This window comes from Athene cunicularia (genome assembly GCF_003259725.1).
Source record: "Athene cunicularia isolate RWA chromosome 1 unlocalized genomic scaffold, athCun1 chr1_part1, whole genome shotgun sequence".
NCBI classification, from domain to species: Eukaryota; Metazoa; Chordata; class Aves; order Strigiformes; family Strigidae; genus Athene; species Athene cunicularia.
Window position 1 is genome coordinate 26,395,390 of NW_020799091.1, and position 16,973 is coordinate 26,412,362.

The 16,973-nt window shown below is 38.5% G+C and overlaps 1 protein-coding gene across 1 annotated transcript in view; it reads left to right on the plus strand.

Annotated features, from left to right (window-relative positions):
* Positions 1-16,973, plus strand: part of FREM2 (FRAS1 related extracellular matrix protein 2) — a 190,645-nt gene that overhangs the window by 164,595 nt on the left and 9,077 nt on the right. The window contains exons 19-22 of the mRNA XM_026863362.1: positions 8,968-9,160; positions 11,442-11,546; positions 12,721-12,848; positions 12,944-13,078. Of these exons, the coding sequence (XP_026719163.1) occupies positions 8,968-9,160; positions 11,442-11,546; positions 12,721-12,848; positions 12,944-13,078 (561 nt within the window). The remainder of the gene's footprint in view (positions 1-8,967; positions 9,161-11,441; positions 11,547-12,720; positions 12,849-12,943; positions 13,079-16,973) is intronic.

Below are 16,973 nucleotides of genomic sequence, written 5' to 3' on the forward strand. Positions count from 1 at the left end.
TAACTATATCAATCCTTTATGACACAGAAAAGTCTCTTTGATCCTATAGGCTGGAAGAAAGACTGGAAATGCAGTACCTCATTTCAGAGAAGTCCATCCACAGCATGACAGCTGTGTGGTAAAGCTAACTCACTTTTCTGGCTCACTAGCCTCCCCTGAGGAAAAGATGAGGTCACTGTGTGAAATGACCATCATTTCTCTGCTTTTTAACAGGTGTTAATTTTGCCAGGGACCCATCTGCTTATCAGACCTCTGTAGACTTACATGCACAAATTCTTACTTTGTGAGTCCCAAATGGCATGAGGCCTTAACAGATGAGAAAAATGTGTCGTTGCCCAAAGATACCTATGGGCCTGTGCAACAACAAACCTATTTTACTACTAGAAGCATAGGTGCCAATGGACTTATAAATACCTAATCAGATAAGCTGATTTTTCTCTTTCTTTTTTTTTTTTTTAAATATTTACATTCCTAAATACTTACATTACTATACTTACATTCTGTGGGTGTCCACAGGTTATCATATGGTCAGTTTGATGGACAAGAAATTACACCAGACTCTCTTAAGCCTTTGGTTAAATTCCTAGCATTCTGCCCCTTTTAACCAGAGATTATATACTGTATAAGACCAGCACAAAATGGAGCTTCTGCCCTTCTTAGATACAAAGTCCTTGATGGATGTGTCATCTCGTGTTCTGTTGTCAGTTGTGGTTCCTTGTCTCTTACAGAGACCAGTTCAAAGTGTCTGCCTTGATGGTGGAAGGTCACTGTTGGTGTATCTGCTTGGAATTGCCCTCCACTACAAGCAGATGCTCCTACAGGTACATTCCACTGGAACTATGAACCTGTCAGAGGGAAGGGGAGGGCATGCAAGTGTGGGATGTAAACCTTACACAAGATAAAAATGACAGCAGTCTTCATTGTTCTTAGAATTATTTCATTTCTTCAACTCGCCATGCCTCTATCTCCTTATGCCCATGCAACGTGCAACTATATATTCTAATTTCCCACCCAACACAATCATAAGCACATAAGCACACACACTTGCCAAGCAGCTGTAGTTCCAATCCTGTGACCTATGCAAGCTACTTCTCCCAGAGTGAAAAGGAAGACCTAGCATGAATGCTTTCCATTTCAAATACTTGTGTCCTTTAAAGAAAAGGCTGAATATCTCTTTTAGACAAATGTGTTTCTAAATAAAACCTACATATGTCTATATGCATATATACAGAGGAGAAAATAAGCACCATTCCAATATTTTAGTAAGTGAAAATAAGCTGTATATTCAGTTCTGGAGGACATACATAAATGGTAATGTGGCCAAGGAAGAAAGATGTACTTGCTTTAAGCTCTAGAAGCGTTATGAACTTTAGGTAAGACCCCTCATTTAAAAGCAGAGAGGGATGAACATGAGCTATGAGAGCCATGAAACTGCAGCTGAAGTCATTCTTTAGTGCCTCGTAGGTTATGGCTGAAAGGTTACGGTGTGTTAAGTGAAATATCAAGCTGAATTACTTCTAGCAGTGAAGCATTGCCTCACAGCCAGTATGCGCTTCACTGCCCTCCCTGTTTCCCCCACCTCCATTTAATTCTTCTCCAAGTTTGGTCTTTATCTTCACATGACCCCATCCAGCTGAGAGGGGAGGCAGTCAGGGCCCTATCTCTGTGGTTGTCACCATTGTTATTTTTTTCTCCTTCAATGAACAATTAATAATCCTCCTCTGTGAGAGGAAGGCTGGCAGCTATTGTTTTAACCATGTATTTTTAGCACATGAAGGACGCTTGAGTTCTATTATACATACAAAACATAAATAACAGAAACACTCTTACCACATCCTGCTATCATGGCAAGTTTAACAGCTTGAATTTACCAGATACTTTGGCTAGATCTTTAAGCTCAAAATTTTGTTTCTTGATTCTAGCTCTCCAGTACCTGTATGGTCAAACAAAGGTAGCACTGTTGATTTCAGACAGATTTCACAGAATCGACTGACAATATCTTGCATGATGTGGGCCTTGACTTTATGGGAACTCTTCCTATGGTAGGGAAAGAAGAGCTTCAGTCAGCAAGAAGTGAGGTGGGAGACCTGCAGCTGGTGTAGTTCTTCTGGCAGTGGTCCTGGTGTTTGCTTCAGGCTGCAGCTGTCTTAGCCAGTTCCCATGAACTTATGAACTGTCATAATACATACAGAGAAGGTCTTAGTTTTCTTCTTTTTTCTTTGAGGCCTTTTGCTTGTGACCCTTTCTCTTTTTCAATTACTCTGTGCATGACCAAACCCTGTGTGAGTTAGATGCAGCACTTGCTTCAGTATACAGCTTGACACTTTGTTCCTGGGGTCTGCCTATATTCACCACGTCTGAAAAATCAGGCATTTATGTATCTGTGGATTTAGATGTGCAGCTTAAGGAACTTATATTTTAAAATGAAGACCTACTCCTCTTTAAATAGAACTGATTCATTTGGATTGTAGTTCTGTTCTGGTTAAATTTAGGGTCAGCTTTGATGATTACCAGCAACAGTTTTCTTTTGGATAACCTGCAGTCACAGCCTAAAATTCAGTGTCTTTCTTTGGATATGTATAGGCATTAAAAATGTGGAGCTCACCTACTTGAGGGTTGTTTTCCTTTATTAGGTAATTAATAAAGTTTGGACTTTACTTCATGGGGACATTGTAAGAGTCAAGTACTATGGACATCTCACATTCTCAAGACCCAGGTGCTAGAACAATGACATATATTCATGAAAGGAAATCTAAAAATGAAACAGTGAAAACCAAGCAAGTGACTAGCCTCTAGTAAAAGCATATTTTGAAGAGTTGGCCTAGACTTCTTTGTTAGAGTGTGAAGTATCATTTGATCTCATTTCCTACTGTTATAACTGTTTGCTGTAGCCAAACAGTTTGGCATCTGAAGGCTTCTGTGTGGTTCTGGCCAAGTATTTATGTGTGGATGTTGCTTTCCCTAGTTCCAGTCCACTGCCAGACTTGGCATAAAGAAGCAGGGAAATTACCATTCAAATAAATCTTAACGACAACTAGTTAAGCAAGTCTTTGACAGAAAAAAGAAGGTGTAGAACATATATTGAAATACTTGAACACATAGCTTGATACCTTGAAGCTACTGTACTTGAGTACAGCTGAGCAGTTTTTTTTGTTCTCTAACACAAACAGTATTTCTGGCTAAACCTGAAAATATGTTCAGTTCACATTTATGGTACACATGTTATGGCACTGAGTGTTTGAAAATCCCATGTGAAAACAGATTTAAAAATCACTAATGTATTGCCACAGCTTATATGAGGCAGCTTGCAGAGGTTTTTTATTACACAGGAACAGTATATTTCCAGTTTTACTAGTTCAGGTTTTACCAAAATCATACTTTAAGGGGAAAAGTCAGCTTTTCTGGAAATCTCACTAGATATTGTAAAATGCAAATAGGCAGAAATGTCTATTTTCAGTTTTCTACGTTCATTTCAGCTGCCACAGTCAAGTTTAAGAAAACCCCACAACTTCTGTTCCCTTGACATGAAAGCTCACTAACAGTCAAACCTTTTTTTTTTTTTTTCCCCACCTGCAAACACATGTATTTAGTAAGCTCTATGAAGAAAAAACTGTACTGTAAAGTTAATGCACCAGCTGTGTAACAAAGTCAGGGGTTAAATCTTTCAAGGAGCTAGCATTTCAAGGCTGTATTGCATTCTCCTCTCCATTCAAACTTCTTTAAACAAACGTGCTTTGCATTTCACCTGTGACCTACCTGGCTGCATGCCTTCTTGAGGCCAAATCTTAGCTTTACCATATTGGTATTGTGTAAACAGTTAACTGATAACATTGTTGAACTTGTGTGACTGAAATTCACAGACACAGCAAGTAAATGCAATAGAAAATGAGGCTTAGGGTAATGTGCAGGACAAAAATACAATTTTAATTAAAAGTTTGTTTCATTAGGATATACAATATAAAACATGAACTTGTGCTATTTCTAACTTCTAATTCTGATTTTATCAGTGCTAACAGTGCATGCACACACACTGCCAAGTTCTGCCCTCTGGAAATGCAAGCCAGATAAATAAAACAAAAATGTAGAACAGAGTCTGTGCCCCAAAGCCTTAACTGAAAACATTTTTTGTTTTAAATAAAACTTGTTACATAACAGATTCTCAAACTAATTATATTTTTTCAGATAATGAAAGTTGACAGTTTACATCAGAAAGGGCAACAAAAGAAGAACACCTATAGAAACTCTCATTAATATTTCCTAAGTCTTAAATGGGAATTGTCAAAATTGTCAAAAAAAGACCTTATGCTCTGTGATAGATCTTGAAAAGAAAATGTATTATACTCTACTTCTTATACCAATGTCCAGTACAAATGGTATTCTTCCCTCACACACAAGAATTTTGAGATGTGCTATTTTAATGATGTGTAATCTACATTTTTTCAGATATTAACTGTAAGAATCTCTTCCCTGCTTGGAACAATTCTAGTCTTCTATTTTCTCAGCTTCTCCAGACCTGTCATTGTCACAGAGTATTACACACTATTTCCCCAGTTCAGTAGAAGTGTAGCTGTAGTTTATATCTCTCTCCTGGTATCAAAAGGCTAAAAGTCACACCCACTTATTATTGTTTAAAATTAATGTTAATGAATATAATTTTGTCAGTACAACTGCTAAAATCTCCTGTGCATAGGATGCATAGACAGATAATGCACCTGTTCTGTCTCTCCACAGCAGTTAAGCTGATCCTACACTTACACAGCTCTAAGTTACCGTTTTGGTTTCATCAGTGTCACATTGAGATAAAATATGAACAGCTGGCTGCTTTCAATAGGTTTTGCAGGCAGTGCTGGGAAATAAAGATAACTCAATGGAAAGAATGTTTTCTTATGTTTGACTAAACAGCATTATTAAGAGGGCTAGAGAAGTAAGACTCCTCCATCTGTGTAACACATTCCATCAACTCATTTGTTGGGGGGCTCTGCTCACTTTGACACAGTTTTCCTCTGCAGTTAATTTCCTCTTTATTTTAGTTTTATTATATCAAAAAGATCCTCTGTATTTCATGTATCATGCCTTGAGATTTTTCTTTTCTGCCTACTGAAGAAGAAGCAGTTTTCCCCTCGTGGCACTTCCCTTTACAGCAAGAAAGGAGAGGGCCTTGTAAGTTTTAATTTACTGTTAAGATAGAGAGAACTATTTATTCAGTAGTACTCCGGCTATCAGTATTGTAGATTTTCCTCCACACCTGCAAATCCATGAGTGCCTGAAGAAGAGGGGGTGTGTGTAAAAACTCAATCAGCTGGTTTAGCAAGAACTCCTTCCTCTCCCTGCATGCCATGAACCACACATAAGAGCAGCTATATTAATAGAATCACATAGACATCCCTAAGTACACGAATAAATTCCCAGGCTGGGACAAGCAACCCTGCTTCCCAGACATCTCTTAAGGATTTTGCTAAAAGAAAAGAACCTTCTTAATTCTAGAGTCCTATAAATGGAGACAATTATTTGACACCATGCTTTCAGATTTTCCCACAGAGCAGTGGTAATGTATGGCAAAGGAGCAGTGTTACAGGCAGATTTGCCCCAGAAGGGATCCTACTGCTAGATTTCCACCAGTACAAATGAGCTCACTAACACTCTGCTCCCATTGAATGGGGGCAAGAAAACCCTAAAATGTGGCTTACAAACCCCTTTAATGGATTGCTATATGTACAGCATATGTTCAGAGCCAATGATACCTTGTACTTGAAAATCAAGGAAAGCTTTGAAAGAAGGGTTTTTTTCACTTGAGGGAGCATAAGATACTGAGATAGAAGGGGTTTTGTGGATCACTCTGTCCAGGCCTAACTCTGTGTAATGTAGTTCCAACAGTAGTAAACTTAATCTAAAAACTAATAGGATTTCATGGCCTCACTATTCTTGTTGAATACCACCACAGTGAGGGCTAGAAATTCTTTCATCATCAGTGGCCCTTCTCCACTGTTCATCACCTGATGTGTATAGAGAGCATTCTTATTCCCTCTCAGCCTTTGTTTTACTAGGCTAAACAATCTGGCTATTTTTGTCTCTTTGCATCAGTTTTGCCATTCCTGTGATTACATTGATTTCTTTTTCTACAGTCTACAATGCAAATTAGGCTTTTTCAAGCCTGGGTGATCAAAGCTTTTCCAGATCAGCTCTCACTAGTGCTCTGTATAATGGCATGCATGCTTCTAATTTCCACCCCATTCCTCAGTTTATCTTAGGATCATATCACATGGAGAGGGTAGGAAGGTCATAGTTATGGTGTGATCAACTCACATACCAAAAATTTTTCCCCTCTATTGTTTCTAACCAATGTCTTTCATTTCTACCAGAAATCTCTGTCACTAGTTTCTATTACCTTATACTTTATGCTATAAAATTTCATCTCACTTCTATTATTCTAGTCCTCAAGGTCATTAAATTCTCCTTGTGTGATATTCCAGTCCTCCGCTACATTATCATTAGGCATTATGTATGCTGCTTTTCAAGAGGATAGTGGACATCTATTAAATCTTCTTCCACATACCTTTGTCTCTTCCTCTTAAGCAAACTGGATTTCAGATCTTTGACTTCAGTCTAATTCTTACTGTACCACGTGCAGATGTAGAACAAAAACACACAGAGAAAAGCCAACACAGTTTGTCTGGGATGAATTTTCAATAGTAACACTTTTGTTATACTACCAAATGTATTCAGTTCTTGATACTGTTCCAGGAAATTACAAATGTTCAAGGTTACTCCTGAATCAAAGGCAAATCATAATGCACTGTAGAGTTGCATCATAGCTATGGGGTATTTTTGATAGAAGTGAGAATTCTGTGTTTTTATTTGGGCAAATTTAGCAAATCCATGTCTGAAATAATTGCTCAGATATCCATGCAGGTATCCCAAAGATAAATTTGCAACTTAAATACGACTAAAGAATAACTTTCTAACTTCTGTTTGTCATCCAATAGATATAGAGAAGAAAACCCTTTTTTTGTTCCAAATAGTTCTCGATCGTGTTTATTTAAAACCAACAAAGAAGCATTAAATACAAAATGATCTGTAATAGTAGCATCTCATATTAACTACCAGGCTGCTTTACTGCATGATAGTGTGTATTTTCAGACTGTCTACTATCTAAATGCTAGCACATTTTATGCAACAATGGAAACAATGTAAGTGGAAAGGGTTTTGGTAGAACAGTGTGTAGATCAAGGAGTGTCATGTCTGAAAGGGAGTTGTGGCAACCACAAACATTTGCCGTAATGAACTCCTTAATTAGTTCAGAGTATTTATTTAGTCAGAGCAGGTAGAATATCTGTGGTTTCATAGCATTACTAAAAGTTTTATCTGTCATTTGGAAATGTAAAGCAACTGTAAGGTAAGGGACATTCAGCTCCTTAACATGCCACTGGGTGAACCCAGAAACAGTTTGATTTTTACACAGCTTGTAAAGTTCTTTGTATGTTGTGGATTTTTAATAGTGCAAAACAGTCTCTAGAAGCTTGTAAGGTAATCACTTCAGGGAAATCTTCAGATGTACACATTTACATATGGAATTTCTATTGGAAGTAAATGAGAGTTCAACACCATTTATGCCTTTAAAAAGTGTCCCACTGGGAAATGATCTCAATGACTTTTCTTCTATGTTTTCCTAAGAAAACCCAGAATGTGCTAAAGGCATCTGGAGTGCACATTTCTAATCAACGAGATGTGAATGAAAAAGTATTTCTAACAAAACATAAATGCAAAGTCACTTCAGAAAGGTTTGGATCCGTGTATCTTGTAAGAGCTATTTTAAGAGCTGATAGATTACTGAAGTTTACTGATGCCGTTCTTCTTGCCTTTTTTCATCAAAACATATAGAAAGAATATGTAATTCTCTGACTGATAATAATTAAATATAGTGCTATTGTTTTGTACAATATATGCATAAAGGGTCTATTTTTAAATCTGTATCAACTTGCATATTATTTTTACTTCTTCCAGACAGTGATAAACAGTATGTTCTGTGTGTTTGCATGCAGTATGTTAGCTACTACCCATGCAGAAAAAAAGAAATATTTCCAGAGATATTAAGTAACATCCAAGGACTCGGTCTTGCAATGACATCTGAGCAAATTCAGGGTCTTCCAGAAGAGCTTCTTAGAGGATAGTACTGTAAGAATGAAAGCAAAAGAGTTGGTTAAGGCAAAAGATAGAGCAAATGCAAAAGGATATTTGAAAAAACCCTAAAGCCTTCATTTGTAGCCATATTGTTTATATACTTAAAAAACCTAAACAAAAATGATGTGTCAAAATTGAGGGGTGTATGTTTTATCAGAACACATATTCAGTTTGAAATACGAAAATGGAACTTGAAGGAATGTCATACAAGGAGCGGCTGAGGGAACTGTGTTTTTTTAGTCTGGAGAAGAGGAGGCTGAGGGGAGACCTCATCGCCCTCTACAGCTCCCTGAAAGGAGGGTGCAGAGAGCTGGGGTTGAGTCTCTTTAACCAAGTAGTAAGTGATAGGACAAGAGGTAATGGCCTCAAAACCCAGGGAAGGTTTAGCCTGGATATTAGGAAGCATTTATTTCCAGAAGGGGTTGTTAGGCATTGGAATGGGCTGCCCAGGGAGGTGGTGGAGTCCCCATCCCTGGAGAGGTTTAAGAGTTGGGTCGACATAGCACTGAGGGATATATGGTGTAGTTGGGAACTGTCAGTGCTGGGTTGATGATTGGACTGGATGATCTTCAAGGTATTTTCCAACCTAGACAATTCTGTGATTTTGTAATTCAGCTGAAATCCATTGAAATGTGGTAGCTTGCACTTCATCTGTAATTTGCAAAATGGGAGAATTTGTTTCAGTCACAATATTTATTTCAAGTTCTGTTTTCTCTTTGTTTCAGATTGCCTGTGCAATGCCACCTTTCATGACCACTAACCTAAATAAGTATTTTTTTCTTTTTATAGGTTCTCAACCTAGTACAGTCCTATGTCACGCTGAGAGTCCCGTTGTACGTCTCTTATGTTTTCCACTCACCAGTGGGTGTGGGAGGCTGGCAGCATTTCGACCTCCAGTCAGAGCTCCGGCTGACTTTTGTGTATGACACTGCCATCCTGTGGAAGGATGGGATCGGTAGCCCACCTGAAGCAGAGCTCCAAGGTGAGTGTTGGATTTCTTGCCATCGAATGTGAGTTCTTTTACTAAGAGTGTAATTTGCACACAGTAGGATGATTTTTCAGTTATTCAAACACACACACACACACACACGTATATAATTTCTTATCAGTTACAAACAATCTGTCATTTTCTAGCACTCGCAGTTCTCTGCTGCGGTGTTTATAAAAACCATGTAAAGTTGACATCAGTTCTTTTATTGCAAAGAAAGACAGTTGTTTTGCTGTGTTTTAAGTACACATGCAAAACTTAACACATTTATTTCTACTCAGAACCTCAAGGTTCACTATGTATTCATGTTCTGTTACCACACAAGATGTTAGCACTTTAATGAAAAGAAAGAAACTTTTCTGTGATACCATTTTCTTCTGGCCCTGAATGTACAGTTTCAGAAACTTGATATTTTGAAAACATGAATTATGAAACATTCAAAAGATACAGAAATATATAATGGGTATACTAGCCTGTCCTATGTGTTCGAGTAGTAAACTGTGAAACATTATTTAAATGTCATAGATACTGTCAGTGAATGTTTGTGACTATATTTAGTCGTTAAATCAAACTCTATCATTACAGAATTTACCTTTGTAGAGAGGTTGGGTTGGTTTTTTTTTTTTTTTAATAGTGGTATACAGTTGTCTGTGAAAGATTAAAATCTATAGTTCCACCTATATGCTGCTTTGTTCTATTTTTGCAACTTTACTTAGTTTTTCCTAACATTAAGCTTCAGGTGTTCCATATCTGCCCCAACCTAAGAGAGAATACAGACACTCGCTCCAGTGAACAGAAAAACATTTTTTGTTTCTGCAAACTGTATATGACCTACAGGAGTCATTGCTATGCAATTTCTATCCTCATGTTAAGAGCAGCAAATGAGGAGTGGCAAGGGGGGATCTACAGTGCATTAAGAATGAAGCACATGTCATGCCATGCCTAAAGAATAAGCCACATGCCACAAATTGTATGATGTACTAGTCACTGAATAACGAACAATCTAATCTTCAGTCTCTGTAGTTATGTGGCATGTCTAACACCACCATTTTCCTTTCTTTGATTCTTTAATTTTTCATTTCTCTGTTTAAGAAGCTGATGGCCAGGTCTTTGGAGATGCTGAACACTGGCAGCTCCCTTTGAAAACAGCCAGCACAAAACACATGATAAACACAGTGAGGTAGTGGAGGGTAGACTCCCAACATAGCACAATCTGATTTGGGCAGTATTTTCTTACTCCACAGCCTTGTACAATGAGCAGCTGTTTTTCTGGGCGAGGAGGGGTTCCAATTTATTTCTGTACTTCTGGATACATATAATTGTTCTACATAAATTCTACATAAAATTGTAAAGCAGTCAAGGTCTTCTAAAGCCATAATTCATACACATATATCTTTCTAATGTACCAGTAAATATGATTGGTACAGGTGATTTTATATGGGTGGTGTACATTCACATTGGTGAGTGTGTTAGGTTTCTGACACATTCATGGAGGAACATTCGTGCTCCTGGTAAGCAAAATGGTGGCACGTCACTGGCTGGCTGTAAGGGAGCACTGGAAGAAACACCTGAACTCTGAAGCTTTGCAGAACTCTAGAGAAAAAGAGACTTGGCTGCAAGCTACAGCAATAAACCACTTGTGGTGTATAACCAAGACCTTATAACCTGAAATTAGGAAGCGTTTGGCCCATGTTTTGGGCCAGTTTCATGCCAGAAATCACCATCAATGCAAAGCCTGTCAGAATGAGTTCATGAAATCAAGCACCATCAAGGAGATTGCCACGGAAGCCACAAACAATGCTGATGGGTGCCTTGGGACTATAGATAGGGAGGCACTGATAAAGAGTATCTCTGAAGCAGCTTTCACTGATAGGAGCCAGCTTGAATACCCGATGAAAACAAAAATGTTCTTCCTTCTATAGAACCCCCTGGCAGCTGACCATTCTGTTGCCTGAAGACCAGCACAAACTGTGCTGTGGACTTTCCTCAGCCTACTAGAGCAGCTGTGGGTCCATGATAACGTGTAAAGCCTTGACTTTGCAGGGAGGTTCTGTATATGCTTTGGAAAGCTGAGGCATTGTGAAAACTCTAGGCCCCACTGTCTAAATTCCTGTTTGAGAAAATCTTGAGTCAACCCAAAAGGCACGAGCAGGCCCTCTCCCAAACAACTGACATGCCAAGGGGAAATGAAAGAGTGGAGCTGGTGTCTCATAGGAGTGTGATTTTTCTGACATCTATAAGTGGAATAAACCTTGTGAATTCATTCTACTGCCAGGTTCCCTGTACCCAACCAGCATGCGTATTAGTGAAGAGGGGCGCTTGGTTGTCAACTTCAAGACTGAAGCCCGATTTCATGGTCTGTTTGTGATGTCCCATCCTGGTAAGCTCAATCTACACTTTACCAGTACTATAAAACAAAAAACACCCCTCCTAAATTTTATACTATTTATTTTTCTTATTTCTGTTATTGATAACCTGAATTTTTTATGTATTGTGCTCTTCAGATAAGGATTTTTCCTCTATTTTGTATTTTTTACTTGTCACTGATTACTTTATTCGTATTGTCAAACTTAATGAAATATGCATGAATCTGATGGAAACCAGATAGTTCCACTTGATCAAGAGCCTGATTTATGAAAGATAAAGATCTAGGCCATTCTGTCCATTAGGGATCTATAAATATATCTGGTTTTAATCCAAAAGTTGTGATTAGCTATTTACTTATGTTGCCCTAGGTACTTGTATAGTGTTAAAATTTATTTTCTAACTTGAAGACTTTCTGGATTATTTAGACCTTTTTCAGAAAGTAAGAAAAGGTTTTGTGTGAGCATTGTACCACTCTGTTAATGAAACGTTCTCACTGCCATTCAATTAGTCATTGCTGAGGACCTGATCCTGCAATTTAATCTGTTTAAACCCCACTGCCTTTATTCAGAATAATCACAGGTGTAAGACTCTGTCTACAGACATAAATCTGAGCATGAATGGTGGCCATGGAAAAGATTATCTAACTAAATTAAGTTTCTGAACAATAATAAGAAGGGAAAAAATTTATTGATTTTAAGAAATCTCTTATTTTTAACTCAGTTTTATTAACCTATAAAACTCCTTCATAGTGCCTCTACTTTTTCTCAGCTGTCCTCTAGCATGTTAAGTTTTGCCTGTCAGGCAGAGCCGAAAGAGTTACATTGCTAAGAAAAATTATTTTGTGTTCCCTAGGCTGACATTCCAAGTTTAAAACAGGAGGGATTATAGATCTTTGCCATTCCACTCTCACTGTTTTGCCTGTCTGCTAAATTTAATCTTCATAGAGTTCTGGTTGTGTAGCCCAAAAACAACTGTTTAATAGACACTTGAACAAGAATCAAGGGGGCCCAGCTGTGTTGACTTTAATTGATTTTGTTAGTTTCAGTTAATAAAACCCAGTGCTGCGTAAAGGTATTAACATCAACTATGGAATTATGGTTTATGAATTATTGGGAATGTTTTTCAGGCTCTGAGACTTTGCAGTCAAACACTAAACATGACAAATCTGTCTCTTGACATATTTCTAGCTTCATCTCTAACTTCCATGGTTATGTCAGCTGATCACCCAGGCCTTACATTTAGCCTCAGCCTCATCCGAAGTGAGACAACATACAATCAGCCAGTACAGCAGTGGAGCTTTGTTTCAGATTTTGCGGTAAATCCTTAGCCTTCACTGTGTCTTCTGTTGCCCCAGCCTGTTAGTTAGAATGTTGGTGGAACAGCACTCTCATTCTCTCTTTTTCTCTTCAGGTTCGAGACTATTCTGGAATGTACACCGTGAAGCTGATAGCTTGCACCACTGCTCCACATCAGGAATACAGCCTACCAGTGATCTGCAATCCTAGAGAGCCCATCACTTTTGATCTGGATATCCGATTCCAGCAGGTACCACTCCAATGATACCTTCATTGTGTTTCTTTTTTAGTTTGATTCCCCAATTGTCTTTGTTGGTCTTGTAATGGTAGTGCTAGAAACTGAATTTACTTGCTTCTAAGCAAACCAATTCCTAAACTGGTAGGACAGCACATACTCCTCTCCTGCTGTTTAACCAGTTTTACCCAAATGGGAAAGGCTAATGTAGGAACACAACTGGTTTTTTCTCCTCAATGGATGGCCAGTCTTTGATAGCCAATAAGAAGTTCATTGACATTGGGTTGGGGGATAGTTACTGTGATATGAACTAACGTTTGAGAATTCTTTACTTGTCTGTTGGCTTTGGTATGACATAGTTTTATCAGATAATTAGGAAAATGTAAAACTATTATCAGAAGGTTTTCATCTGACACAAAGATCAGAGCTAGGTCTCTGGTATTAAAAGGGGGACCTTCAGAGGAAGATTTGTTCACTCCTAAGGTAGGACTTCCTTCACCAACTATAGAGGAAGTGTAGACAGCCAACAGTAGTAAAACGCTTAGCTTTAAGACCCACGAAAGTCAGACAAAACCTACCTATAGCAATATGGATCATATGGGAACAGGCAAACAGCATACCTTTCATGAAACCCAGCTGTAAAGCTGTGTTCTTGGGAACAAAATACGGAGAAATGGACTCCACTGTAGAAAGCACTTACTGAAAAAAATCTGGGGGTCATGTGGGATAGTTATCAGAACATAAACTGGCAGTTTACAGTGTTATCAAAAGGGCTAGCATGACCTTGGTATGTGTAAGGAAGTGATATAATTTCCATTATTTGGGGCCAATACAACTAATGCTGGAACAGTGTGGCTGTGGTTTCATGCTCATTAATAGTATAGATGTGTGCTATTAAATCATCTTACAGTATAAATCACATCCGGATCAGTCAGGAACACACAATCATTTTTCTGTTGAATGAGCCAGAGTACACAAGGGAATGTGAGCAGTCTTTATGCTTTAATTTGACATTATGCCAGCTATGGGAGAACAGATGACTCCTTATACGGCATTAAGTCCTGGTGAAGCAGAGAGATGATACATGATCTGAAATGAAACCTGCTTTCTTAGAGTTAACCAGCAAAACATTTGGAAAAAGTTTGAATGGAGAGGGTGAGGGGAATTTATACTAGTCCAGCACTTCATCTTTTGTCTGGCATTTCAAACCTGCTTTCTTACAGTTAACCAGCAAAACATTTGGAAAAAGTTTGAATAGAGAGGGTGAGGGGAATTTATACTAGTCTAGCACTTCATCTTTTGTCTGGCATTTCTAACCTGCTTCTAGGAACTTTAAAGCAATTCACAGTTGTGCTAAACCATAGCTTGTGTCTGGTCCTAGTATAAACAAGAAGACACTGCTAATTCAAAGAAAATGCAAAAGAGCTGCAAATATCATTGCAAAATAGGCTCAGTAGCCTAGGGAGAGACCTAACTCTTACCTGGAAGAAGCTTATGACAAAGAATCAAGAACCATGACTAAGAACTGCCCTGGAATAAAGAAATGGATACTATAGGGGTCATTATATCAGATAAAGCTTGAACAATACAGTATATGGAAGTTTCAGGTACATCAATTCAGAGTAAGGATAAGGTACAACATTGCAATAGTATCATAATCACCAAGGACTGTGGCCAGTTAGTTCCCCATCACCAGCAATTTTCAAACCAAGACCAGTTCTTTTTCTTGAGAAACTCATAGTAAAAGGAATTCAGGAAATTCTGTTGCCCATTATATTGTTCCCTTTGATCATAGATTGAAAGACTATCTGGACTTAAAACAGGTTCCAAAAAAGGAGCAATTAGCAGCAATACAGTAACACAAATTCAATAGGCAGTATCTAGCAGTTTACTTGTAAGATTTTCTAATTATTCTGCAAAAATAAGTAAGCATTGTTATCCATTGTTTTAGAAATAAGAAACAAAAGACAGAGAAGTGAGCATGAAAGGACTTAGTCTAGGAAACACCTGATAACTTGCACAGGCCCACTTCATCCAGTACTGGGGTCCCCAGTGCAAGAAAGACATAGATCTGTTAGAGTGGGTCCAGAGGAGGGCCACAAAATGATCGGAGGGCTGGAATACCTCTCCTGTGAAAAAAGGCAGAGAGTTGGGACTATTCAGCCCCGAAAAGAGAAAGAGTGAAGGAGACTTTATTGCAGCCTCCCAATATATAAAGGGGGCTTATAAGAAAGACAGAGAGAGACTTTACCAAGGGTTGTAGTGACAGAACAAGGGGCAGCTGAAAGAGGATAGATTTAGATTGGACATAAAGAAGAAATTTTTTTACAATGAGGATGGTGAGACACTGGAACAAGTTGTCCAGAGAAGCTGTGGATGCCCCCTCCCTGGAAGTGTTCAAAGCCAGGTTTTGTGTCCCTGCTCATGTCAGGGAGGTTGGGCTAGATGATCTTTAAAGGTGCCCTCCAACCCAAACCATTCTATGATTCTGTGAAGTCAGTGAGTCAGGTGTCACAACTGGACCAAAATTACTTTGACTGTAAAGTCTAATGATGAAATGATCACAGAATCATGGAATCATAACAAGGTTGGGAGGGATGTCAAGTATCATCTGTTCCAACCTTTCTGGCAAAAGCACAGTATATACAAGACAGCTCAGGACCCGTGGGACAGGACAGGAGTTGTTTCTCCCAATTCTTAGTCTAGTGCTCCAGCTGCTGTTCTGAATTATCTTCTTCAGCTTTTTAATATGAGATTTTTCATTTTCTTGGAAACTCTTTGTTCTAATTTCCTTCACAATTGTTTTCATTGTTCATGAGTGAGGGACCATTTTAATAATCAAATATCAAGAAGACAATATATTTGGTGTCTCCCCTCTGGAGATTTTGGTTCAACATTTCCTTCTTTATCTGCCCAGCTCCTTCTTCCTCTCTCTGTGGCTCCTGAAGAGGGAAGCAGATAGACTAGAACACTAGTGAGGACTGTATTACCACTGTCTTGCTCTGGGATTTCCTGAACATGAACAATATTCAGCTTCCAAGCTCTGTTTTATCCCAGTCCTTACAGCTCTCCTTTCTTTAAATGTGCATGACTATTTCCTGACAGAAGCACTTCCATAATTAGGATACTTGCTGCCCTGGGATGGACCGATCTGAAGAGCTCTCTGCTTCTTGAGGTACCAAGTATCTCATGGGCTTTCGTCCCATGGAGGTGGGGATGTCTACCATGAGTGATTTGCACTGTCACCAAATCATCCATATGCAGAGTTAACAGGCATGGCAAATAGGCCAAATAAATTGACAGTACTCTTTTTACCTAGAAAATCCTCACGGATTTTTTTGTTTAAGAACTCTTGTTTAAAATGCCTCAAATGCACATGAAAATAATTACATTTAAACTACTGCCTTAAATAATAGCTACATGTCAGCCACTGGCAGCACTAAGACTTACACATTAAACTGAAATAAAAATAGTAACATAAAATAGGATGCCTAGATGCCTAAGAGATGTATTCATGCCTATATTCATAGTATTTCCCCATGTCACTGCTCTTACCATTGTTGTAAACTGTGTGGCTGAAGTCCAGTGCCTTTAGCTGAATACACACTTCTTGTTTCCTATTCAGTGGACTTTTATTCTACTTTTATTCAAGGAAGAGCTTGATGAGGACATGCTTGATTCTCTTTCAGAACCACAGCTGGAAACCAGTTGTGCCAGTCAGGTATTTGAAGCTGTGGGACTGCAGTCCAGCAACATGACTCTGAGGCATTTAGAAGGAATCGTTCCAAGAAAATGGAAATTATTTTTTCAATTATTATTTCTGTGAAAATTCTTTGGGGGTAGGGTTCCTCTTTCTGAAGAGTAGCTGTGGGTTTATGAAAATATTTCAACTATACATTCTTCTTGCCAG